General features: G+C 43.6%; 1 protein-coding gene across 1 annotated transcript; it reads left to right on the top strand.

The window, feature by feature from the left end:
* The first annotated feature begins 9,150 nt into the window (after window positions 1-9,150).
* LOC139662701 (A disintegrin and metalloproteinase with thrombospondin motifs 8-like) lies at window positions 9,151-27,064 on the top strand. The gene is given in 10 exon segments (XM_071541424.1): window positions 9,151-9,616; window positions 9,619-9,887; window positions 11,357-11,596; window positions 15,601-15,733; window positions 17,030-17,197; window positions 18,250-18,542; window positions 20,755-20,941; window positions 21,946-22,118; window positions 23,399-23,574; window positions 24,943-27,064. Coding segments are annotated over 10 exon segments (2,850 nt in total). The 3' UTR covers window positions 25,688-27,064.
* Window positions 27,065-27,969: the final 905 nt, after the last annotated feature.

Below are 27,969 nucleotides of genomic sequence, written 5' to 3'. Positions count from 1 at the left end.
TTGTAAATGAAATAATGCTGAAGTTTAACAATTCATCAATTTGCCTGGGACCCCCTGGAACTTCCTGACCCCACGTTGAGAACCACTGGTTTAGGACATTGCCTTTCTTGCAAACCCATGATTATCTATAAGGTATCAGGAAATTGCGTCTGATATGGTCTCTGTTATGGAAATGGAAAAATGATAGTGGGAAAAAATGGACAAAATATGGAAAATCCATACAGGTGTCCACCAACCCAATGTTAATTTTGTTCAATCCAAGCTTCAGCAGACAGCTATAATTATCTTTATTCTTACTGTTTTTGTGTCTACATTTGTACCTTCATCAAGACTTTATAATTTTTCTCTCCCATATCTTGATGGACTAGTCGAGTGGTCTTCTGTGATGGTTCATGTAACATTACTCCTGCTAGACACGATGTTCGTTCTGTTGATATTATGCTGTTATGAGGCTTTATCTTCTCACACACTCAAAAATATGAACAGTTGATCCTCTAAGGCAGTGGTTCTCAACATGGGGTCCGGGGACCACCAGGGGTCCTTGAGGGGGTTCCAGGGGATTTTGATGATTTTGATGAATTGTTAAACTTCCCCTTTATTTAATTTACAAGAAGTTAACACAATTAGAGAATGATTATTTTGATCATAGTTTCACTGTTATCTCTCTACCTCCAATACAGAGGAGGTAGAGGGATTCTGGACAATATCATATCTAACAATAAAAGTATTCTCAATTTTGGGAGAAAAGACAAAATCTCCTCAAATGGGGGTCTGTGGCTCTAATGTGGACTAAATTAAGGGTCCTTGATATGAAAAAGGTTGATAATCACTGCTCTGGGGTATTAAGGGAAAAGATGGAGTTGATTTTATCCAAATAAACACAGTTTCCGTAATAGTTTCGGGGGCCATGGAGCAAGGCCAGAATTAGCGGTTCGTATGAGTTCAGCGCGATGCGGGTCAGAGAAACACAGGAAGCGGTTACTAACCGTGACCTCTGTCCAGGAACTCGGTAATGATGGCGGCACTGCACACAGACCAGGGCCGGTTCCTGTCGATCTGAATCAGCGTGGGAGACATCATGTGGTTGTCCCTCAGTTTCCCAAACACCTCCTCGCATGCCTTTACATTGTCATGGGGCATGTTGAAGACGTGGCCTGAGGGGGGAGAAGATCACAACACACCTTTTGTTAGAGTCAGGTAGTTCTATTTTGAGTCCTGCAGTTTGATTTAAAGCTCAAAATGTATGTCTCTATGGATTTATATGGCAAAGTACAAAGCAATTACTCAGATGATGGGCAATTACAATGACATTTCCAAGGTAATGAGTGAAATATGGACAAGCTAACACAAAGTGAAACCATTCCCCAAAACATCAAGTCACATTTCCACTATACATGTTCAAGGCACAGTGGACTCAGCTTCCCGGGACTGATGTCATAGCAAAGAGGAATTGCAGTTATGCATGGGAATATAAAGCATGGCATACGTCCATGTACTAAACCGGGCCTGACAGGGGAATTTGGTTCCCAAGGAAACCATTTAGTTCAATAAATACGAACAAAAGGGAAAAAAAAAAAATCCTAAACTTGCGGTTTCTCAAACCGATGTGATGTTCAATCGTGGGACAGGATCATTTTTGAAGGGAAATTGTGTAATTGCTTCACATATGAGGGCACTGTAAACCAATGCCTCACTTGGGGCCTCCAGACGTCTTACTTACACATCTGGTCTCAGGCATGATTTCCACTTTTTTTCACAGGCTTTTCAACCCGTGACTATTGAAAACATGTGAAAGGAGCTGTCACTTGTTGTATCATTAGAAACGTCTGCCTTAACTAGATAGACTTCAGTGTCTGTTGGACTGAATGCGGTTTGCATCAGGGAAGGATTAGCAGTGCTCAACTTCAACTCATTTTCCCTTCTCCTCTGACAGAGTCAAATTGGTCATTTAAAGCTGTACTAGGCAAGGATTTTTTATGTAAAAATCCACCAATGTGATCAGCCTAAATCACAAAGTGGGGCTGCAACAGAGAAGAGCATCTCATCCCCACTAATTAACATGCTGTAGATTCTCCCTATTTTCCCACATTCAGTTCTGGTGTCGGGTATGGACACTTCTCCACCCACAGGAAGGGACCAATCAAAACTTCTGCATTCCATTCAAAATAGGAAGTCAGAAATTCCCAGTTGGTAGGTCAGAATTACAACATCTGTGTGTTCCAGTGGTCCAGCTGGGAAAAACCAGCAGAAAAACATGGATGTCGCTAATGTCTTTAGCTGCTAGTTCCATTTACCTCGGAAGTCGGAAGTCGGAAGTCGGAAGTCGGAGCTGGGAATGACGTCACACCCGAGTTGACTGCGTTCCATTACAAGTTGGAAAACCAATTCGTTTTTTTTTATTTCACGGGGTGGGGGAAGTGGGGTTTGCTCTAGCCAGGTTAGCCATTGTTAGCAATGCCAGTTGATAACAATGCATTACGCGGTATTTTGCGCATACAAACACCGTAGCAACATGTCCACAGATAGAAGTTGGACAGTACTGTGTGTACTACTGATTTAATGGGACACAAATAAGACAGAAGTGCTAATAAAAAGTATATTACTACAGCTTGAGGCATGGAGCAGCCATCTTGGATTTTGAGGTTGGGGTTGGTGAGGTTCTTCCAACTTTCCGAGTCGGAAATCTGACTTCAGGGGGCATTCCAGTCAAAATTTTGGACTGGGAACTAGGAAATTCCGACTTCCCAGTTCAAATGGAACACACCATTACAACCTCTTTGTGTTCCAGCGGTCCAGCTGGGAAAAACCAGCAGAAAAACATGGATGTCATGATTTAATTTGCCCAAAGTAAAATACTGTTCGCTATGCAACTGCTAATGTCTTTAGCTAGCTAGTTAGCATAGAACATAGCAGAGAAAGTAGAAGTGTAGCCTAACTTTATATTTCAAATTCATGAGTTTAACAATTTACCACATGAGTGTTTTGATAGATTTTAGGTCATACAATGCTGAAAATTTAACTTAAGTGTATTTTGAAGATTCTAAATGTTTTAAAAGTAACGCTGTGTAGTGTTTACAGTGTATGCTGTCATGCTGATGTTACCTGAGTTGTCAGGTAACTGCATCTTGGAAAGCTTGGGGTTGAAAAATCTTGCCTGAGTTTTCTACTGGGGATTTTAAGGGCCATTGCATTTTTCCTAGTAGGAAGTAGGAATTTCCAACTTTCCGACATCTCTGAAATGCAGCATTAAGAGGTAAATCCAAACTGGCTCCTACACAGCAGTGAGCAGCGCTCCGTCCAGAGAAAGCTGGACTCACCAACATTAGATCTTTTCCTCTCTCATCCCTTTGGTATCTTTGGTATGAAGCATCACAGACCGGCCAGATTGGTAAATGTGAGCTTGCTGTGTTCAATTTACTGACATCACCTTACAAAATTTCTGGGTATTGAAGTTTAAATTTTTCTAACAGCTATCTTGCCTTGTGCAGCTTTAATCTTGAACATGAGCAGCGCTTCTCAATCCTGGTCCTCAGGACTCAGAGGCCTGCTGGTTTTCATTCTAGCCATCTAATCAGGGACTGAGTTACACCTGGGACACCAGGTGAATGCAAGTAACTGCAATTAACTAGCTGGTAAGATAGAAAACCCTGTACTCTGGGACCAGGATTGAGAACCAGTGTCATATCAGTGGTTTTCAATCCTGGTCCTCAGGACCCAGAGCACAGCTGCTTTTCTTATCTCTCCCTGGTTAGATGGCTGGAATGAAAACCACCATGGCATATATCATCATGACTGTTGCCCTAGGGCCAGTTTACACACTGATTATGCATGTATTCTTCCTGTCAAACTTAGACAAATGTAGACATCCTTTGATATTTTAAGATGAGGTTCTGTAAAGTACTGGGCATAGCTCATTCTGAAGGCTCAGTCCAAAAGTACATTGGCATAACTCCATAGCCAATGGTGATACTGTGTTCAATCCCTGCCAATCACCAAACACTTTCCTCAAGCGTAACCAATAACTGGCGACCTCTCTCACCTAGCTCATGAGCGGTGGTGAAAGCCGAGGGCAGGCCGTCGTCCTCGATGACAGAGCAGCTCCTCTTGGGGTCGCACATGGTTCCCACATCAGCCATCCCCAGAGTATCACAGGTGGTGGCCCCGCAAAGATCCTGGTGACATGGAGAGGTGAGAGTCGACGGTGAAAAGCCTTTCCTTTTATTCTCATAGGATGACTGCGCTTTGAAAAATGAGCTAGAGCTTGATGCCTGGTGGCCTTCCCTTGCGGAGGTGCAGCCTGTGCTTAGCCATGTTCTGAGGCTGAGCTGTGGGCTACAGAATGAATGGACCATGAAGGACACTAACACAAAGCACATGGGACTCTGGTTTGCTTGTTCTCCCTCTGTACTTGTTCTCAAAAATATATTGAAGCAGAAGGTCAGGGGAGATCTCCCACCACAGATTGCCTCTCTGTTTTGTAAGGAGGTAAAGAAGAAGGTTTGGGAGGACTAGATGAGTCCCACCTGCAGCAGACTGACTTTCCACCACAATCTGTTCTTTACAAGTTTACCGCAAACTCTCTCCCTCTCTCTCCCCCCTTTTCTCTCTGTTGTTGCCCCCCTCTCTTTTAATTGGCCAGATCTGGCCTGGTCAGACATGTAGTCCAGACCAGGTTTTCCCCTAATAAACATTTCTGCCCATTATTGTATCATGGCGCATGAATTGTCTGTTCATTAAATATTACAGGAAAAGTTGTGACCCTTAGTTTTTCCCAATGGAGCCATTGAATATTTACTGGAATGATCGCCATGACTCATATTTATCAAGAAGATGATTGGCTCTTTCTGCGTTTAGACTTACTAAGATTAGTTTGTTAAAGCTATACGTTTTTCTGCATCTAATTTAATACTTATTTTAGCCCTGTTTGTATATTTTTTGATGACAAATGATGTCGCCACACCTAATTGGCAAACTGTAGCAGAAGGAAGGACTTATTTGGGCTTTCATAGTTTACAGAGCAAAGATGAACACAGAACGGACTGCGAACTTGGTAACCCAGGTTTACAAAGAGGCCCGGAGATGCCAGAAACACCCTCTGCCAGCCATGTGTATTCCACAACACACACTCTCCATAACCTATTACAAGAGTTTTTCCAATGGAGCCGCATTCATTGCGACCCACAAGGACAACAACACCGGACCTGTACTTTCCTGTGTATAATTGCCCTTATTGTAAATAAGGAGCCTTTCCCGGTACTTGGATGATCCCTAGTTTGGTTGACCTTGGTGTGTTTTGTATGTTGCTACGCACTGAGGGAAGGAGAGAGAGGCCTTGTATCAGATGGCTAGCCCAAGCCAAACTGGACCTAATGGAAAGCAGGCACCGAAAAACCAGGCATGGGAGAGAGGGAGAGAGAGAGGGAGAGAGAGAGAGAGAGGGAGAGAGACAGAGAGACAGAGAGTTTGTGTCTGAGGTTAGTGGAAATACAGATAGATTTACTAGCCAGTGGCTCACAGCTCTGGTGGCCACATGGGTTTATCTCTTGAGTTATGTAAAACTAGCAGAGATAGCCTGTTGAGACTGAGCTAGACTCAAGAGAAGCTCAAGTGTCAGAGTGCAACATCCCTTATTTGGCCTGATTCTCTGACAGTCACTGAAGATACTGTTCATCACATATCATACACAGTGACCCAGTTCTTATTCCCTGGACCGCGGACAGAGGTGAGGTCTTTAATGGAAATAACTGGCTCAGTTGGTCTTTTCCAGTGACTCACTGCAGCACCAACTGACACAGTGTACCAACCCACTGTGGAACTAAATGAAGGAGGCTGAGCTGTGTGTGTGTGTTACACTATCACACAAGTCTAGTAGCTGTTAGTTAAAACTTTTCTGGTTCTATTCTATTCTATTCTATTCTGTGCAACACCAGTGGAATGCATTTCAGCTGCGTGTCATGCAGTTCATTCCTCCTCCGCTTACCTGCTTGGTGAAGAGTATGGCAGTGTCCCAGTATTCGGGGTGCTTGTCATTGTGTTTATTCAGCTTCTTCTGCCAGGAGCAGAAGTTGCGCAGAGTCAGGGCCGCGTTGCTGGAAACCTTAGGTCCCTTGTCGGCTTCATTGAGCACCATAAAGCCCACCACCACTATGTTTATGGAGTTGAGGATGCTGGGGTGCTTGTAAAGCCTGGCCGCCACAGACATCAGGGTCAGCAGGTAATGCTTTAGGTCGTCCCCGTGGAATTTGGCCATAGATTCATCCGCCACCACCAGGACCTCCACGAACCTGGGGATGGACGCGAACCTTTTCGACCTCCCCAAGCTTTTCAGGACAGTCTCAGTCAGGCCGTCCATCTCCAGCTCCCGCATGTACTTGTATTTCTCCAGGGAGCCCGTCACGTTTAAGTCGCTGTCCGGCGCAACTCCACACCTGCTGGTGAAATTGCCACCTGACTGAGCCGCGCGTCCCCGGCGACGGATGACGTGCGTCCTGTCCAAAGCCTTTCCCGACGCGCCTTCGCCCCTGACCGGGCTGATGAAATACTCCACGCCGTCAGAGGAGAAAACCCCCTGGAGACCCTTGCAGAGGCTGAGCGCCGCGAAGGAGTCTGGGTCCGCGTTGACATCACCGGAGTAGAAGCACTGCCGGAGCTCAGCGGTGGCGGAGCCGTCGGACGCCGGGGAGCCGCTCTCGGGGGCCACGCTGCTCGGCGCGAGGAAATTCGAATCCGGCGTGAGGTGGAGGTAAAATTCCTGTCTGAAAGCAGTGAGTCTGAAAACAGTTTGTCTCTCACTTATCCTCTCCGCTCGCCGGTGGAGATGCTTCTCTGTCTTTTGGTGATCCAAGCGGACAGGTATGCAGAAATCTACCTCCATGCAGTGGGTCAGTTTCACATAAAGTAGAACATCCATGAAGATAATGAGAGATCTAATAAGTATAGCCATCTCTGCTCCAAGGAGGCAAAGTCCACTCAGTAAATTCGACTGCGGTGCGTCTGCGTGCAATAAGCAGCGGTGCGCAATGGCACGGAGCGCCGGTGGTGCGCCCTCAGAGGACTAGGGACCCACTGCGTTCCTGCTCCTCTCCCATCCTGCGCCGTTTCAGCTCTGTGACCACCAACTTCTCCTTCTCCTTCTGAGCCCCGTGAGCTTTAAAGTCGAGTATAAACACCGGCGAGCATTGTCAACTGAAATGTGAGGATAGGAGGTGCGCTACAGAGAGCTCATTGGTCATGCCTCTCGGTTTGCGCTGCAGACCGCAGCCACTTGTAACTCTCCAAATATTATTGTTGCTGTACAGCATGTGTGACAGCAGCTGGAGCATCCCGGACCGCCTCCCCCCCCCCCCCATCCTCCTCCTCCTTCTCCTCCTCCTCCCTCCTCCTCCTCCCACCGCCCAGACTCACCGGGGGACGGAGACTCTGGATGTATGGGCTCAAACAGGCAAAAGCCTAAAAAAAAACCACTCACAGAATAAACTTAGAATTAACTCGAATTTACTTGTATTTGACATTAGAAGTCGCATTTCTTCTATGGTTTTACTTACTTCACTCGCTGACTCTCAGTGACAAACTTGTTATAGAAGCAAACTTCTATAACAAACAACCTCATGTCAATACCCTCATTTTTTTTTTTATTAATTCCCTTTATTTCATTTGCACAATACACATATGCAAAATGATGAAAGAAATAAAACAAATATACAAAAGAAATCACAAAAAATAAGTTTAAATGAGTAAAGTTAAAAACACAACTTCATTGGAATGGTAATCAGGGACTTGCAATAAAAGCACTGTTTTTTTCACTCTGTTTATCCTCATGCAGCAGAGACAGTAGAAAGACGCAGGCAAAGAGCGACACCTGTTTGCGTCTGCGGATAAATCTGCTGGAGCGCCTGTGCGTCCGTGCGCCCGAGAGGCAGTTTGCTGTGCACCACTGCCATCTGGCGGTAAAAGGGTGAAACAGCACCTCACAGAAAAAAAAGTTTTAGCTGAAGTGTTGGCATTCTTTTGTCATACACATTTTTTTTTTTTTTTTTTTTTTTAAAGATGTACATGGTGGCAGAAAATTGCTCTTGATAGAACCCCTTTTTGATGCTACAAAGAACCGTTTTATACATGTTATCTAGGCCTATAGCACCGTGCTCAAATGGATCTACATAGACACTTTATGGTGCTGTAAAGAACAAATGAAATGATCCAAATCTGCAGTATTAAAAGACCTTTTAAGAAATACACTGGGTTCCTTATTATAATTCACTCGTTTTCTATTTGAACAAATCAGAGGTTTCTTACACCCAAAGAACCCTTGAATAACCCTCCTTTTTATTTTGCGTGTAGATAAAGACGCTGAATTCATGTTAATGTTCCAAAAAAAAAAAAAAAAGCTGACACTTTTCAATAATGTATCTAGGCCTACTGTGCAGAAACACGCATAGAGTCGTTCGATTTCATTAAACATTTCTCGGTTGTTTGGAGGTGGCGGTCGGTTGGGAGCGTTTCTGTGACCGGCGGGTGGCCCTTTGTGGAGGGATAAAGCAGATTGGCCTTGGGGGGGCTCCCGGCCCTGTGGGGGCCCGTCAGTCACACACAGCTCCGAAATAACTGAGCGGCGGACTCCCAGCTATGCATAGTATAGATGTCCTGCCGCTGCCATATAGCACGCTGGGTTAATAATAGGAGCGCGGTTGTCGAGCTATTTCGGAAGGGGGGAGTGTCGGCCCATTCTCATTGGGCCCGTTTTATCCGAGAGTTTCTCATAAAGTGCGAGTGGGAGGAGAATTTCCAGCAACGGAGGATATCAAAAATAAACCCCCCTCATGTCCGCGGAAGAGCAGAAAGTATAAATACCACCGCCATGCCCAGACTTTAGCGGTGCTGCCGAGCGGTAGAACAAGATTTAGCTTGGCTCGAGAATTAGAGGAGAGACTGAAAACAAAATATCATACATGTTCTGACCAAGACTGACTTTACAGCACTGGAAATAATATTTTAATTTGAAAAGATCGTTGTTGTTTTTCCAGAAGATACAGACGGTGATCGAAGGCACTAAGAATAAGGGGAAGACACTGTAATAAATCGTCTTTATTTGTTGTTTTTATTTTTTATTTTTTATTTTTTTACCATTCTTGAGTGCAACTTCCATTGCAAGACATGTGTCCCGCTTTTATCTTTTTATCCTTGTGCGTAATCGAGCTTTCCACTCCGTTCGAGTCGGAGGATGTTGTACCTGTTCGGATAAATGGAAGAAGCAGCGGTCGGTTCTGGAAAAGAAGCGAGGAGCAGCCGAGTTTTATCCTCAGCGCGTTTGGCAAAGACTTTACTCTGAATCTGATACCAGATACCAGCTTTATTGCGCCGTCCTTCACTATACAGCGCGTCAGAGCCAGAGATCTCGGCGGTTTACGCAGCGCTTCAGGTGCCCAGCCTTTCTCGGACGCGGATCTCCGGCAGATAATCAACCAGACCGAGGACACTGAAGGGCATCTGAGAGGCTGCTTTTACTCGGGGAACGTGGACCACAACCAGAACTCCGTGGTCGCCGTCAGCCTGTGCTCCGGCATCTTCGGATCCTTCGTAACGGACGGGGAAGAGTATCTCATTGAGCCCAAGCTGCGCGGCCGGGGCCGGGCTCGGCCGAACAGCTGCATGTCATCAGGAGGAGGACATTCGGCAGAAGTCACGGCGTTCCCGTTCCGTTCGATCACGCGGCGGGGGAGAGCCGAGCGGCCAAAGACGACGACGACGACGACGGGGAAAGTTTTACGCACGGCGGCGGTGACGCACGAGGGGAGTCTCGGCGGAGACGCTTTGTATCCGCGCCACGGTTCATAGAGACCCTGGTGGTGGCGGACGCATCCATGACCCACTTCTATGGAGATGAAATAAAGGTCAGACATGAGCTGAAATCACGCGTTTTTTCCCCCCTGCAAACTGACTGAAAACAAACAACAGTAGAGTTTGTCATTTTAGATTTGATCATACATGGTGGGGGACATAAATCACTCTTTTCATCTCTTTTATTTTTCATCCAGCCAGGTAAAAGTCAGACTTCATAGCCTGCAAACCGGTGGTAGGGAATGTTTTAATTTGATGTCCCTTCAGAAAAGCATGTTTTGCCATAAATCACTACTTTAAAGGGACTGTAACATAAAAACGGTGGCTAGATAGATAGATAGATAGATAGACAAGGAGGAAGTACTTGGGTCCAGGTGGCCTTGGTCTGCATCTCAGTGAGAAAACCTGGAAGGGAAATGGGTGGGCTCGCTGTTTTCCACGGGCTGAAAAAAAGAGGTCAGGGGACAGAAATGTCAGCAATGCCGATCCACATTCCTCAGGACTTGGTCACAACTTGGCAGCAGACCTCTCCGCATCATCCAAGGAAGCTTCAAGTGTGTCTGTTTTGCACTGATATGACACACACAGTCCATCCATCCAATGATGACTGTCCAGAGTATTCATTCACTATTCATTCCTCTCTGCAGTGGAAGGGTTAGAGGACCACTTGCATGCCTGCTATAGTGTCTGTTAGGTGACATATAGAAATCCAATATTTAGATTCAGGTGGTGTCTGTATGTGGATGAACTCCTGACATCATCCTCCATGACTAATATCAGTAAACATAGTCATAGTTCTTCAGAATTGAACAAACTAGTTAAAAAAAACCTAGGACAGTCCTCCCACATGCCACAATCTGCATACTGTAGCCAAGCTCTAGTCTGTTTGTATTTAACAAGCCACTCGCCTGCCAAGTCTGTGCAGTATAGAAAGGGGTGAAGCATAGGCATCCAGGCACCTTGGATACACTAGACCTAGTGGTTCTCAACGTGGGGTCCGGGGACCCCCAGGGGTCCTTGAGGGGGGTTCCAGGGGGTTCCCCAGCAAATTGATGAATTGTTAATTTCACCATTATTTCATTTACAAGAAGTTAACACAATTAGAGAATGTAGAGGAATGACTGTTTCGATCATAGTTTCTCTGTTATCTCTCTACCTACAATACAGATGGTCATGGAGTTATGGACAAAATCATATCTAATAATACAAATATTCTCAGATTTGTGTTCAAGAGACAAAATCTCATCAAATGGGGTCTGTGGCTCTAATGTGGACTAAATTAGGGGTCATTGATATGAAAAAGGTTGAGAATCACTGCTCTAGAGTAAGGTTAGACTCCACCTCTGATATGATGCAGTTTGATTGATTACATATTTATTGTAGAATTGATCAATACTACACTGGTTGTCTATGGGAAGCTCTTAACCCGAGCTGATTCTAATACCACATTCTGTGGCCAACTGTCGTCCCAAACGTTTAAACGCACCATCCTGTCAACCCCCCCCCCCCTTTCTCCTCACAGCACTACATTCTGACCCTGGTGTCCATGGCCGCCCAGCTCTACAAGCACCCCAGCATCAAGAACTCGGTGAGCATGGTGGTGGTGAAGCTGCTGGTGGTGGAGGACGAGGAGGTGGGCCCGGAGCTCTCCAGCAACGGGGGCGTGGCCCTGAGGAACTTCTGCTCCTGGCAGCAGCTCTTCAACCCGCCGAGCCAGAGGCACCCGGAGCACTACGACACGGCCCTGCTCTTCACCCGAGAGGTGAGGCTCTGCGCTGATGTGTGACGCTGATGTCAGCCTTTTCTTGAAAATCCAGATCTGGTCCAGTCAGTGTCGTTCACCCAAGAAGTGACGGATACGATGTGGTTTGATTGTATTCATTGATTCTAATGTGATATTTTGATCAGATTTCACACGAGTGTGCATGAACAGTGTTGTTGTTATCATTATTATTATTAGTAGTAGTAGCAGTAGTGATAGTAGTAGTAGTAGTAGTAGTAGTAATAGTAGCAGTAGTGATAGTAGTAGTACTGGTAGTCGTAGTAGTAGTAGTAGCTGCAGTAGTAGTAGTAGTAGTAGCAGTAGTGATAGTAGTAGTAGCAGTAGTGATAGTAGTAGTAGTAGTAGTAGTAGTAGCAGTAGTGATAGTAGTAATAGAAGTAGTAGTAGTAGTAGTAGCAGCAGTAGTAGCAGTAGTGAGAGTAATAGTAGTAGTAGTAGTAGTAGTAGTAGTAGTAGTAGTAGTGATAGTAGTAATATAAGTAGTAGTAGTAGTAGTAGCAGTAGTGATAGTAGTAGTAGTAGTAGTAGTAGCAGTAGTGATAGTAGTAATAGAAGTAGTAGTAGTAGTAGTAGTAGCAGTAGTGAGAGTAGTAGTAGTAGTAGTAGTAGCAGTAGTGAGAGTAGTAGTAGTAGTAGTAGTAGTAGTAGTATTATCCTTGGTTTCAGTGGAGAGTTTTAGTGTCCCATATGGTCTAAATGCCCTAAATGCTGTTTCAGAGGCTTTTCCACCCTGACAAGAATACTGTTCTGGGGGTAACACTGAATACTTGGAATTTTTGTAAGTTCTTGGCATGGAAATGGTCAAATGTAAAGATATTGAATATTGACACAAAATATCTATTGGCATTTTCGATCCAAAAATATCAGTATCGGCCTTCAAAATCCCATCTCGGTCGAGCCCTAGTGTTTTCAACACTTGGTGAGATGTGATAACACTTGGACCGCTTTTCACCGGAATAGTGAGATAACACACAGCATGACATAACACGTGTAATTTGGCGCCGTTTATCCTAAACCGCTTGCAGGTTTTTTTTGGGGTTTTTTTTTCAAATAAAGCGGGTGGTCCACTCACCTCTCGCATACTTTGTTCTTCATTCATACAGCAGAAAAAATAGCAAGTGAGACATGACTTAAAGGCTTAAGGCATGTGTGAGTGCTTTGAACATTTTGAAGGATGCTGAGGAAAGATTAGAAATATGGGTTGTGGTCTTTTCCAATAAGATGAGTGAAGAGGGCCTATAGTCTGTCTTAAGAGTGTCCCACAGTCCTGTAGTCTGTTGTAAGAGTGTCCCACAGTCCTATAGTCTGTCTTAAGAGTGTCCCATAGTCCTATAGTCTGTCTTAAGAGTGTCCCACAGTCCTATAGTCTGTCTTAAGAGTGTCCTACAGTCCTATAGTCTGTCTTAAGGGTGTCCCATAGTCCTATAGTCTGTTTTATGAGTGTCCCATAGTCCTATAGTCTGTCTTAAGAGTGTCCCACAGTCCTATAGTCTGTCTTAAGAGTGTCCTATGGTCTTATAGTCTGTCTTAAGAGTGTCCCATAGTCCTATAGTCTGTCTTCAGAGTGTCTTATAGCCTGTCTTAAGAGTGTCCCATAGTCCTATAGTCTGTCTTATGAGTGTCCCATAGTCCTATAGTCTGTCTTAAGAGTGTCCAACAGCCCTACAGTCTGTCTTAAGAGTGTCCTATAGTCTTATAGTCTGTCTTAAGAGTGTCACACAGTTCTATAGTCTGTCTTAAGAGTGTCCCACAGCCCTACACGCTGTCTTAAGAGAGGCTAAGGAGTCTAAGGAGGCTTCAACAGGAAATAAGTTCACGAGTCCTTAGGGTTTGACTTGTGTTTGGGGTGTTGCGCTATAGTTGGCTGCCCCTTTCCATCTGGTATGTGCATGTTGACAAGGTGTTAGCAGACAATACATATGGCCGGTAACTTTTGCGTTATTACATTTTTATAGCCGAGTGTCGGGTTTGCCCTGGTCGCCGCTCGATACGGTGACAGGCTCGGGCATTTATCCGCCTGCTGAATGAAGTTAGAATTCGAGGCATGTCATCTGACCCTAGATGGGGGGGGGAAATGATGAATAGAACATATGGGCTCGCAGTTTTCATGCTGGATTTTTGCTCTAAGTGGCTTTTGATTGGGAAGCCGTTCTTCAAGCGGACCCCGGGTTTGTGTTTGTGTTTCCATTTCCGCGGAGATGTGCTTTGAAACGGAGAGAGGCTCCTCGTGGATGAGCTAACTTTAGTGCCGCCACAAATCAGCCATGACACACACACACACACACACACACACACACACGGAGGGGTGAAGCCACTTCAAAATGGCTTGAATGTACAGCCGGAGCCCGGGGGGCCCATGACCTGAAAATGGGTGCTGTGTCCTCCGGTCGCAGGGACACTTGGTGAGATGTGATAACTGTTTGGAAACTCAAAACGTACTTGATATTTTTGCACATGCATGTTTGTGGTCTTGTGTGTGTGTGTGTGTCTCTCTCTCTGTCTTCCTGTCTGTATATCACTCTGTGCATATGGAATACTGTGACTCACACAGACATAGATTTTCCGCTGGCGTGCCCGTTGCAGAACAAGGTGTACAAACACTGCGCACTCGCAGCTCGCAAGTCCAGATGTGTTTCGAATCACAGAGGGGTTATGCCTTGTGGGGGGTTTTTTTTCGGGGGCCGAGGCGAGGCCCAGGACGCATCCATCTCCGTCACACAGAGCCAGGCATCTGACGGGGGTGTGGGGGGGGGCGGAAAGATTTGTTTAAAATCCATTTCTGATACACCGCGCTGTTCGTTCCCCCCCCCCCCACATCACAGCCTCCGGACAGCTGCACGCCGAGTATATTTATTTGCTTGCGTTTTTTATGACGGAAACATCGATGAAAAAAAACATGTTTGGGGTTTTTTTTTTTTTTTTTCTCTTGCCTTGAAAAAATGGAAGAAAAACAAGCGTACACAAATACATCTGAAGATTTGCCATCCTCGCCTGATTCATGTAACAGTCACTTGGGACTGCCCATGCACTTAGCTATTTTTACTATTTAACAATGTTAGAATTCCTTCAACTATTTACCAGGAGAGTCCGCTGTGGCAGCTGTTTCTAACCAAATTTCCACTACTCCCTAAAGAGAAAATGGGCGTCATCTAGGGATACACAGATATATCAGGCCGATACTGGCTTTGCACTGAAATTGGATATCGGCCAGTCAGTGTTTTCCGTCTCTGATATGATGGATATGATGCAGGTTGATTGATTACGTATTTATTGTAGAATTGATCAATACTACACTGGTTGTCTATCTGAAAATCTTAACCTGAACTGATTCTAATCCAACATTTTGATTGGATCAAAATGTTGATGGATTTTTCTTTTTCTTTATTTAGCACAAAAGAGTAGTTCAAACAAAATATCCATAATTTATACCAACATCATAAAAAGCATGTGCAAGGAAGACCAAAGAAACCCTGAGGGGCTTATGGAGTGTCTCCCTTAATAACAATCATACATAATTACAATATAGTGTAATAAAACCCCCCAAAAAGATTGCATGAATATATTTACTCTCATTACAATCCTGGGTTTCAATGGAGAGTTTTAGTGTCCCATGATGGTCTACTCATGGAATACTCCTATTTCTGGGGGGGGGGGGGGGGGGGGGGGATTTTTGACATGATTTTGAATATCTGCTCCAAAAATATCAGTATCGGTACAGCCTTCAAAAACCCATATCCACATCATTTCAATGGAGAGTTTTAGTGTCCCATGATGGTCTAGATGCTATTTCAGAGGCTTTTCCACCCCTGACAAGAATAAAAAATCAGGGAAAACATGGAATACTCCTATTTTTGGGGGGGGGGGGGATTTTTTACATGATTTTGAATATCTGCTCCAAAAATATCAGCCTTTCAAAAACCCATATCTCATCGCGTCCCTGGCCACCCAGTTTCAGTGTTTTGCTGTGTCTGTTCATGTCTCAGGACATCTGCGGACACCAGAGCTGCGACACCTTAGGCGTGGCCGACGTCGGGACGATGTGCGACCCGAAGAGAAGCTGCTCCGTCATCGAGGACAACGGCCTCCAGGCGGCCTTCACTGCTGCACACGAGCTCGGTGAGGTCATTACTGATTGTCCTGAGGCTGTCGTAGTGTTTCTGAACGGGCTTAGCCTTGTAGCATGTGGTTAAATATTGCCAGCATCATTTATCCAGGGGCAGATCCCTTGTGCAACAGATGTAAGACAGTAACAGGGTCCCTCATTCATACTTTTTGGACTTGTCCAACTCTTCATAATTATTGGACATCTATATTTGATACATTTTCTGAGGTTTTTGGAGTCAAATTTACCCCTTCCCCTTTGATTGCAATTTTGGGAGTAGTACCAGAGGACATGCTCCTTCCCAGTCATTGCTTGAATGCTATTGCTTTTGCTTCCTTAATTGCTAGACGCCTTATACTTATGAAGTGGAAGCAGGAGGCCTCTCCCACACATGTCCAGTGGGCTGGAGAACTTATGAGGTTTTTACCAGTGGTGGAAGAGGTACTCTGATCCTTTACTTAAGTAAAAGTACCAATACAGCAATGTAAAAATACTCCATTACAAGTAAAAGCCCTGCATGAAAAATCCTACTTAAGTAAAAGTACATAAGTATTAGCAGCAAACTGTAGTTAAAGTATTAAAGTAAAAGTAGTGGTTTGGTCCCTCTGATATTTTATTACATATGACATAATTAGATTATTAATACTGAAGCATCAGTGTGTGTTCCGTCTGAAATGTATAGAGAGTATAAAGTAGCATCAAATGGAAATACTCAAGTAAAGTACAAGTATCTCAAAATTGTACTTAAGTACAGTACTTGAGTAAATGTACTTGGGTGGCTCTATGTAGGTAAATGTTATAAGACATGGCAACCATTTCTGACATATATGAAAATGCTAAAACTGTGTACTCTTCCATAACTGATTCTTATTCAAACCAAATTACAATGTAGATTGGCTATAGACAACCGTGACTAATATATACGTCTATTTGTATGTGTATTTATGTTTACATCTTTGATCTATTTTGCCGTTTGTTTGTGTACGTCGGGGAGGGTATAAAAATGGACAACATGCAAACTTTTGTATTTTGGTATTTCACACTGAATGTATTACAAAGTTGTTATGTTGTTGAAAAAAAGGAAAATAAAATTGTTAAAAAAAAAAAAAAAATATTGCCATGATCAACGAAGGGCTAACGAACCGAGAGTTACTCATCACCATCACCACCCGTTGTTTGGGAGTGATGGGCAAGTTTTCTCACGTGTTGCTTCAACATCATGTTTAGTCACCCGTACCTCCAGTAAGTGCCTCCGAAAACCAACAAAAGTCACTTTTTTCCCCTTGACAATGTCTCATCTCCCGCTGCAGGTCACGTGCTGAGCATGCCTCACGACGACTCCAAGACCTGCGAGAGGCTGTTCGGGGACCTGGGAGCACACTACCTGATGGCCCCTCTGTTCGTCAAACTCAACAAGACCTCGCCTTGGTCCCCCTGCAGCGCGCTCTACATCACCGAGTTCTTCGACAACGGACACGGTAAGGGAAACGCCGCGATTCTCAGAAGTCAGCGGCTTGGGGTGGAAAGTGCCAAAAAAAAACCAGCACGACAGCAGCAGCCACAGCTATAAAGTTCTGTGCAACGGATTATCACATAACAGAAGGAACCCGTCCAAAGAAATCAAGGGAATACCACAGTACATGTAGCCCACACCTGATAGCTCGGCACATCAAACGTCCAACACCGCGCTAAGAGTAAATCAAGAACTCAACAGCCTCAAACTGCCTTGTAGACGCTTTGCCAATATGGAATTCTGCCATAGTACCGTGGCTTGCCTTGTTATTAGGGCTGGCCCAGGGATGGAAAGACATACTGTTATTCCCTTTCTCTTTTACTATCGCTTTCCTGCTTAAACATGTCGCGCCCCGCAAATTACGGCTTGCGGGGAGAGTTTACCTTCACCCTCCTCTTTCCACATCCTCCGCTCTTCCGTCTCTTCCCGTTCTTTCTCATTCCTTCTATCTCGTCTCCTCTTCCCTCCCCTCTCCCTCGCTCTCGCTCTCTCTCTCCGTCTTGTGTTTTTGCATCTTGTATTGTTTGTGTCATCGCCTAGACCTATCCGTGAACCTTCTTTTCCACTGAGTCATACTATGGACTTTTTCCTGTTCTCCACCTCTCCAGCCAAAAGCAACAGCTGGTGTCAGCAAAATATGTTCTTTATCAGTTGGAAAATGTCTCCAACGAAAACTCATGTGGCTGAGAATGTTCATTCCAAACTGTAGACGTCAGTGACAACTTGAGACAAAAAGCTTATTCAATGTAATAAAAGATCATTAGAGAAACAATGAATAAATTCAGTTTTAGAAAGCCTGTCAAACATCCAGACTAGGCAATACTAGCCTGCCTATAAAAGTGTACTGCATTTGTTAAATCCAAATTATTCATTTTTATAGTCAGGATACAACTTGCCCGGAAATTTTTTTTCCCTGTTGTCATACATCGCACACAAAGGGCAACACCACACACAAGCAAAAACTACTACCACAATATGCCCGGTCCCACATGGCATTACGTTCTATCTAAACCACAGGGGATTGCCTGCTGGATGCCCCGGAGAGTACCATGCCACTACCAAGAGAGCTGCCAGGCACCACGTACAGCCTGGACCGGCAGTGCCAGCAGATCTTCGGCGAGGAGTTCGTCCACTGCCCCAACACCTCGGACAGCGACGTCTGCAGCCAGCTGTGGTGCCGGGAGGACGGCAAGCCGCACTGCACCACCAAGAACGGCAGCTTGCCCTGGGCCGACGGCACCCACTGCGGCCCCAACGGGACCTGCCTCCACGGAGCGTGCATGGCGACCCAGGAGGTTCTGCAGCCACTGGTAAGACTGCTTCTCTACCTGGAATGTGGTGTATGATGCGGTGATTGGCTTATAAGGCTAAGATAAGATGATTAAAGGAATAGTTCACCCAAAAATGACATTTCTGTCATCATCTACTCACCCTCGTGCCAAATGAAACACAGGTGAAATTTGTTAGTCCATATAACACATAGGGAGGTTGCCAGCACAACTTGGTAGCAGCCTTCTCCAAAACAACTGAAGTCAATGGGGACCTGTTCTTTAGAGTTCCAAAACAAAAACAGCCAAACAATCACACTGTGAATAGAAAGACCTATACACCATTATTTGTTGCAAATCAATTAGATGTAGTTAAGATTTGCACTAAATGATGGTGTAAATATACTGTAGGTCTTGTTGGAACTCTGAAGAACTGGTCCCCACTGACTTCAGTTGTTTTGGAGAAGGCTGCTATGGAGTTGTGCTGGCAACCTCCCTGTGTGTTATATGGACAAACTTCACCTGTGTTTCAACTGGCATGAGGGTGAGGAGATGATGACAGAATTTTCATTTTTGGGTGAACTATTCCTTTAATGATTCCTGTGGGGAAACGGGGTCGTTGCAGCAGCAAACTGTAATACGATACAACAAAGAAAAATAGCATAAAAACAGAAAAATAGAATATAAACAAGGATATAGTAAATTGAAGTTGTATAAATATGCACAATTGACAATTCCCACACGAGATCATGTTAAAGCTGCACTAGGCAATTTCGCACTTTGGCGCCCCTAAGTGGCCGTGGGAGGTAACTGTTTGAATCTGTGAAAGTTTGAAGGAATTAATTATCCAAAAGTCATGTATACTGTGACATCAGTAAACTGCGCACTCATTTCAGACCTGGGGCCAGTTGCATAAAGCTAGTTTAAGACTAGTCTAAGCCTTAGACTGGTCTTAGATTCTCAGGTTGGACTAGGCTAATTAAGACTGTTACTTAAATATTACGACTGACTTATTTTGAGGTAGGAAAGTTAGTCACCTTCCCCCTGGCTAATCTTGAGTTAAGAACTTTGTTGTTATGGCAACAAGTCGGCCTAACTGTCAGGGTGGGAAGTTTAAATACTGAAGCTGTTTCATAAAAGACGGCAAATCTCAGTTTTTTTGAAAGACCTGAAAAAGAGAGCGAGTGTTTAGAGACAGAAACAACACATTAGAGATCTACAACATCCAAGAAGGTATAGGAACGGGTAAATATTAGTGTCTATACAAGTTTGACTTAAGGTCACATTTAAGTCTGAGACTAGGTCTATCTTTATGCAACTGACCCCTGATTTAGTGGTAAATCTTTTTGCAGCAGGTTCAGCCATCGCTAGGGAGTCCAGCTCACTGCATGTTTAGGATGCGTACTGAGGGTGTTTGCTTGCACTTGCTCACTGCTGTTTAGGAGAAAGTTTGTATTTTGTTTGCAAGTTTCGATTTGTCACTTCCCGTGAGCCGAGGAGATTTCCTCCCAGTGTCCGCACCCAACACCGGAATTTTATTTGGGCAAATAGGGTGAATCTATGGGATCTCAGTCAGCCCTAACTTTGTGATTTAGACTGAGAAGTCGGGTGGAGTCTTACATAAAAATCTTGCCCAGGGAAGCTTGAAGTGTAAATGTATGAATGAAAAGTAGGGGATAAAAATATGGATTACAGCAGTATTAGGTATTGGTGAGTTTTGATTCCTGCTGTGTCTTGGTGCTTTCCTGCATCGCCCAGACAGAGCCCAAACTGGTTGTTTCAGCCCTTCATTTCAGCTCGGTTGCCTTGATATGTTCTCCTTGTGTTATGATCACACATCTGTTTATGAACCCAGACGTGCTGGCAGTTCGGAGACTAGCGGGTCCAAACTCATAAAACCTCTGGAAAGGACACCCATGCACACACACACACACGCGCACACACACGCACACATACACCCCAAGCGCTTTTCGTTTTGCCTTACAAAGCTTGCAGCATGGCAGGTTCCACTAGTGGTGAGTGACACATGTGGCAGGAATGTGGGTAGAGGCAGACAGCAGGCGCGTGCCGAACTTCAACACAGATTTAGCCTGGAGTCGCGGCACGCCAACACACTGTGCGGCCTCAAACCCAGAAGCCCAGACTGTGGTTTAGACTGCACAGCTGAGATTGCCTTTGGCACCGAGCTCTAACCAACTACTCTGGGTTTTTCTATTTTTTTTTTTTTTTTTTTTTTTTTTTTACTTTACCGCAGGTGGTTGTGGACGGCGGCTGGGGCTCGTGGGGACCGTGGCAGCAGTGCTCCAGAACATGCGGAGGTGGGGTGGAGTTCTCCTACAGGGAGTGCACAGACCCCGTGCCTCAGAACGGGGGGAGGTACTGCGAGGGGCAGAGGGTGCAGTACCAGTCCTGCAACACGCAGTCCTGCGACGACGACGACGGTGAGCCGCAGTCTGGATTCCTAATCGCTACTAGGGCTCGACCGATATTGGAACACCGATACCGATAGTTTTGGATTGAAGCCGTTGATAGCTGATATTTGATATTTTGTGCAGATATTCCAAGTTTTTTCAATTTGACCATTTTTATGCCAAATCATTCTCCAAAATACAAGCGTTCAGTGTTTTGACAAGGTGGAAAAGCCTCTGAAACAGCATTTAAACAGCATTCTGAATCCAGAGGATATAATGTGATATGTGTGATTATCATGATTGTTTCATGTGTTTTGTACGTCTATGAAAAGTGTCATATGTGTAACTGTATGTTTAATCTGTGTGTTAATCTCTTGAATGGAATTGCCGAAGGATTCAAAACGAATTTCACTGTAAACTTACAATGAAGTTGTATCGTATCGTATCGTATCGTATCGTATCGTATCGTATCGTATCGTGTTTAAACCATGTGACAAACTCTCCATTGAAACCCAGGATATTGATAATAATAATGGTCTAATTACAACAACAATAACAATGATAATAATAACTTATAAATAACAATAATTTATGAATAATAATAATAATAATAATAATGATGATGATAATATTAAACATATTCATGCATACTAGTGTGGAATCCAATCAAAATGCTGCATTAAAATCAATTAATGTCAACGGTTTCCCATAGATAATCAGTGTAGTTTTGATCAATTCTACAATTATGTAATCAGTCAAACTGCATCATATCCATCATATCAGAGCTGGACGACACTGACTGGCTGATATCTGATTTTTAATAAAAGACCAATATCGGCCTAATACATTGCCAATCCAATATATCAGTCTAACCCTCATCACCGCTGATATAAGCTATCCAAAATTGATTTTGGGACCTTAAGTGAGTGTTGTGTAATAGGTTTATTTAGTGAATTTACTTTTCAAGAGCTTGTTGTCAGCAGGTCGTTCCAGATTGATTGTACACAAAGCTTAATTATGTCTTTTACTTTCAGGAAAGAGTTTTAGAGAGGAGCAGTGTGAGAAGTACAACAGCCCCAACTACCTGGACTTCAACGGGAACGTCAAACAGTGGATACCAAAGTACGCCGGGGTTTCTCCTCGGGACAGGTGCAAGCTGTTCTGCAGGGCCAAAGGCAGCAGTGAATTCAAGGTGTTTGAAGCCAAGGTATGCATTCAACATCACGGCTTGTACATAAATATTTTAGCGAACGCATTCATGAAACTAGACTATGTTCACACTGCAGCTGAAAGTGTCCCAATTCAGGGGCCGGATTCACCAATGTGTTCTTAAGATAGATCTTAAGAAATGACATAAGAGGAAATTTTAGGAAGTTCTTAAGAAGGCTCTTAAGTGCAATTTCTCAATATTTTCTTAGTAACCGTCTCATTTCTGAATTTCTTTCTTTAATTTTCCTAGGGCAACTAGAGCAAAGATTTAAACATTGGTTGCTGTTGGTAACTGTAAAATTTGCTAGCTTATTTTCAATAAACATGGGACAGAGGCCTCCCTGGCCCTACACCAAATAAAGCTTTACAATAAATGTTCATCTTAATGTTAGGTGTAGGAGAACCTATGAAGACTTTGAACTATAACCTACTTACAAATTTGAGAACTTTCTTTTCAAGAATACCATTTATTCCTAAATTGTTTTCTTAGGAAGAAACATAAGAAGAAAGTTAAGAAAATATATAAGATCTGTTTTTGAGAATAGCATTTTTTCCTATTTTTTTTCTTAATACTAAAGTTAAGAAAAAAATGGCACTTGATTTTTTTTTCTTAAGAGGGTTTTGTGAATCCGGCCCATGGTTTTTCCCCCTCAGACGTGACTGCATGAACTCGCTTTTCTTCAATTCGGATCTGGACCACATGGATATGTGCTACAAAATCTGGTCCCAAGGCATGCGACCAACATACGACTTACATTCGAACTCTTAAATACGAATTTGTTAGCGTTGCCATGACAATAAGAAAATCTTACATTGCATTAGCATGAAGGACAACTGGACACTACAGTGGAAAGAAAGCCAAATATCTGACTTGATTGGTATTTAGGAGACGCCTCAATTCAGTCAAAACTCAAAGGTACAGACAGTAACTGAAATGTTTAGGGTAGTTAGAAAAACGGATGTGACATCTATTGTTATTGTGTCTGTGCACACGTCTTTTCCACATCACTGTCAGCTCATATTGGTATGTGATATGGGTTACATCCCAGAATACATATGAACAGTCATCCAAAAAAAAATGATATATGAGCCGCAATTCAGACATGAGCATGAAGGCCTATGGTGTGAGCACAGCCTTAGCGGTGATTAGTAGCTCCATGCTATTCTTGAGCAAACTAGTTGAAGATGCTTCCATCTACAACACAAAGGTGAATCTGGCTGTTGCTTTACGTCTGAAGTGGAAGACTCAACAATGCCTTGTTGTTGTTGTCCCTGCAGGTAATTGACGGGACAACCTGTGGCCCTGACACCACATCAGTGTGTGTCCAAGGCCAGTGTGTGAAGGCGGGCTGCGACCAGGTGATTGGATCCAACAAGAGAGTGGATAAGTGTGGAGTGTGTGGAGGAAGTGGGCTGACCTGCAGGAAGATCACAGGCTCCTACAACAAAGCCACGTAAGTATTCTGAAGAGAGCGCCCACATCTGAAAATGATCAATTGCGAGTGAATATTCATTAAAGTCCACTGAGGTCCAGATTCACTAAGATCATGTTGCAAGGGGTAGTTTGCAATTTTTTTGCGCCTTAGTTGCTTGAGCTAAAAGGGAAGTTGTTGTCTTCAAGTTGTGGGGCAAACAAAACCCTGAAAAGAGCACTGCACAAGCAAATTGCCCCTTCATTACCAACTGCAAGTGCAAACTGCTTCAGCTGCAAGACTAGTCCACCAAGGCTGGCTCTCTTGCCCTAAAGCCCCTTTATAATTGGAGCATTTTCTCTCTGATCTGAGATCCTAGACAGAAAACTCTCTTCCTTGCTGTGTGACTTCTTGGTGATGATGCTGTCGCAGCAATCAGAACAGCCATTCTGAATGGACGAACTCTTTGGTCTTCACGCCTTCTTACAAAGGATCTTAAATGTGCTACAATCATTTTGGGGAGTTGGTGTTGCGAAGTGTCAGTGAATTGGGCGTAATCTCGATTTACATGGCCTCGCCTACAATTAAATATTATGGAGGCAAAATAATGAGATTCACATATAATTTAAATATGCATAACCAATTTTTTTTTTACCAGTGATTTTAGGCTTTCTGATGTGATCATTTTCAGTGATATATCACGCTCTTCTCTGTACAAACCTTGAATTGGTGTGAATCTGGGTGTAAGTGGGCTATGTGAAAATTTCTGCTAATTCCTGCTAATTACGCAGAAAAGTGACAATACAATCTTTGAACAGCTCAATTTCACCACTAATTTAGCAATAATATAAACACTGAAAAAGTACTTTATACTCTAGACCAGTGGTTCTCAACGTGGGGTCCGGGGACCACCAGGGGTCCTTGAGAGAGTTCCAGGGGATCCCCAGCAAATTGATTAATTGTAAAACTTCACCATTATTTCATTTACAAGAAGTTTGACACAATTAGAGAACTAAAGAATGTAGAAAAGTGACTGTTTTGATCGTAGTTTCACTGTTATCTCTCTACCTACAATATAGATAGTCATGGAATTCTGGACAAAATCATATCTGACAATAAAAATATTCTCAGATTTGGGTTTGAGAGACAAAATCTTATAAAATTGGGGTCTAAATGTGGACTAAATTAGGGGTCCTTGATATGAAAAAGGTTGAGAATCACTGCTCTAGACATTTATCTAGAGTGACTTACAAAGATTAAATTCCTAGATAGCCAACATTACAAGCAACCAATAGTAAGGAGATCAAAGTCACAGTGCCCAGATACATATTGACTACATACAGGTGGAAGTACAGTAGTAAGATAGAGGATGTAAAGAATCTAAATCCAGCTTTTTCCTTTCTCTACCAGTTACGGATACAGTGACATTGTCACCATTCCCATTGGCGCGACTAACATTGACATCAAACAGCGGAGCCACCGGGGAATCAAGCACGATGGGAACTACCTGGCCATCATGAGAGAGAGCGGCGGCTACATCCTGAACGGCAACTTCTCCGTGTCCACGGTGGAGCAGGACATCCCCGTGCTGGGCGCCGTGCTGAAGTACAGCGGCTCCTCCACCACGCTGGAGAGGATCCAGAGCTTCAGGCAGCTGCAGGAGGCCATCACCATCCAGCTCCTGGCCACCGCGGGGGACTCCAACCCTCCCAAAGTCAAGTACACCTTCTTCATCCCCAGAGACGTCACCTTCAACAAGTCCAAGGAGAGGAAGGGCTCGTCGCTGTCCCTGCACATGATCCACCCGTTCGGCGTGCCCGACTGGGCGCTGGGCGAGTGGTCCGAGTGCTCTAAGAGCTGCGGATCCGGATGGTCCAGGAGGAACGTGGAATGCCGGGACAGCGCGGGCTTCCTCTCCAGCCAGTGCGATAAAGACCTGAAGCCCATGGACATCAGGCCTTGCGGCGACCTGCCCTGCCCCATATGGCAGATGGGGCCGTGGTCGGCGTGTTCACGAACTTGTGGCCAGGGAGAGCGCCGGCGCAGCGTCTTCTGTATAGACTACACCGGGAAGACCGTCGAGTCGGACAAGTGCGACCCCAACAAGGTCCCTGAGCCGGTCTCCGGAGAATGCCTCAACCAGGAGTGCTCGTGAAGAAACGCGAGCGCCGAGGACCTTCTGAAAGGGTGGGAACCGTGAACTTTGAACGAGTCCCTTTTAGTGCCTCGCGAAAATCGGAGAAGAATGACTGCACTTACCAACCGGGCCGCATCGAGTCAACGTCCAGGGCATTTGCCTGAACGTTGTTTTGTCCTCTTTTGTTGACATTTGACAACCACTATAGAAATCTCTCTACCTCAGGATGTACATGTGATATGTGTAGATACTAGATGAAGGTACTGTGTGCGTGTGTTTTCTCCACAAAAAGGGAAGTTTTCTAGTCCCACTCTAAATGGAGAATAACTTTCTGAATGAAGTTTCGCGACTGGTTTCCGGTCACCGGTTATAATCGACAGTACAAGTTTCTCTTTGTCTTTCTAAGTTAGCTGTCATTTAAAGTGGGGCTAGTACAATAGCATGAAACCTGCTGTCAAACACCGGCACAGTGTAAATATACCTCCGATTGTCCTCTACAGAACTCAATCCCCTATAAAGCTTTGATCGAGCCATTGACCTAAGTTATTAAGGTAGGTACATTAGACGGATGCATTGGGATTTTAAGACTCTGGGAAATGCCCTCCTGTTTGATTGCTTCTCTTTTCTACACATATAATCAAGTACAATGTGATTTGTGTTAAACGATTGTAAAGGTGATGTTTTTGTATCCTGCAAATTAGCATTGTTTAACTATTTTGGGGTGATTGAGGATTTGCGGTATAGATAGATTGATGGATGATGGGTAGAACCTTCATTGACACTAAATCTGAGAACTGCCAGTTGAAGCTTACATCGGAACAGATCGTTTCAGTGATGAGCTAGATGTGTAGAATTCGTACAATTTGATAGCATTTGAGTTTACACACTGTGTAAAATGTTAAGCTTAGAGAAAGTCTGGTCAGTATTCTAATCGGACAAACCCATGACACAGAGAACTTTCCCTCTGCTCTGTAGTTTTATTTTAGCTTTTTCCCAGGTGAATTGTAATGCAGTTGAGAGGAACAGTGGTGCAAGGTGTTATTACTAAGTAAAGTGATAAGCATACTATCTATCCGTGTGTATGGAACATAATTAATTTTATTCATTTTCAGACCTTTCTTTTGTTAATGCATCATATGCAACCGCTCACAATTGTTTTCAGATACTTGTATGTATATTTGATTCTTCATTCCAGTTGTTAATTTACAGTATGTTATAAAACAAAAGAGATGAAGCATTAGGCCTATATCCCTTCAGTGAAGGACCATACTATTTTATTATTACAGCTTCCTTTTTAAGCTATTTATTTTTGTAAAGTTTTTACCTTGGACATGTAATTAACATTTCAGATGCTGCTGTCTTTGAGATTTTTTATGTCTATAAAAATGGTCAAATAAACACATTTATGTCAATACTGGAATCTCTTTTACTGCTCCCCCTCCTCCATAACAACCAAAAGGAAACTGTATTCACAATATGCAGATCCAGAATAGTGTCAGCACCTTCAAGTCAGTGCTTATATTCATTTCTCCATTGGTTACAAAGGTAGACAATTACTTGATTATGCTCACTTCCAAACTGGTGGGCTATTCAGAATTGTATTCTTGTCAGGGTGGAAAGCCTCTGAAAGGATTTAGATCATCATGGGACACTAAAACGCTCCACTGGTCAGAAGTCTGAAATAAGAACAATAATTTAAAAAACAAAACAAAAACATATTCATCGACTGTGATCAGGGAGGAACCTCCATATCAGAGGTGGACACTGACTGGCCAATATCAGATTTTTAATACATCTGTCTAACTCTATTCAGAATTGACTTTTACGGCAAGCTGGCTTGATGTAAAAATAGTTTTGAAAATACCAATAGGTCTGCAATATTATATATGGAATGAGTTAAATATTTGAAAGATAAGATAAGATACAAAATTAGTAATCCCTATATGGGGAAATTGGCACGTTACAGCAATATATACATATATATGTATATAATATAATATAATATAATATAATATAATAATATAGCAAATGAGGGTTATAAAACATAATTCAATTTCAACACTACTTTGTGGTAAGTAGAAATGCATGGATGAACTAGGCATTATGAGGGTGTGCAAAAAGCAGTACAACATACTGAGACAAAGCAAACAACAATGAAAAAATTGTGAAAATCTATTAAAAAAAAAATCAAGATATGTTCAATAAATAACACATTAGAAGGATGTGAGAATTGGAAGGATACAAATAAACAAAATTACAGCATACAAACAGGATGTGCAAAATATGTGTTCACATTAACA

This window comes from Centroberyx affinis, unplaced genomic scaffold (genome assembly GCF_046629955.1).
Source record: "Centroberyx affinis isolate AG114_WGS23_722 - 3 ecotype Tasmania unplaced genomic scaffold, CSIRO-AGI_Caff_v1 ptg003870l_1, whole genome shotgun sequence".
Taxonomy (NCBI): Eukaryota; Metazoa; Chordata; class Actinopteri; order Beryciformes; family Berycidae; genus Centroberyx; species Centroberyx affinis.
This window is presented reverse-complemented; position numbering and strand designations above follow the sequence as displayed.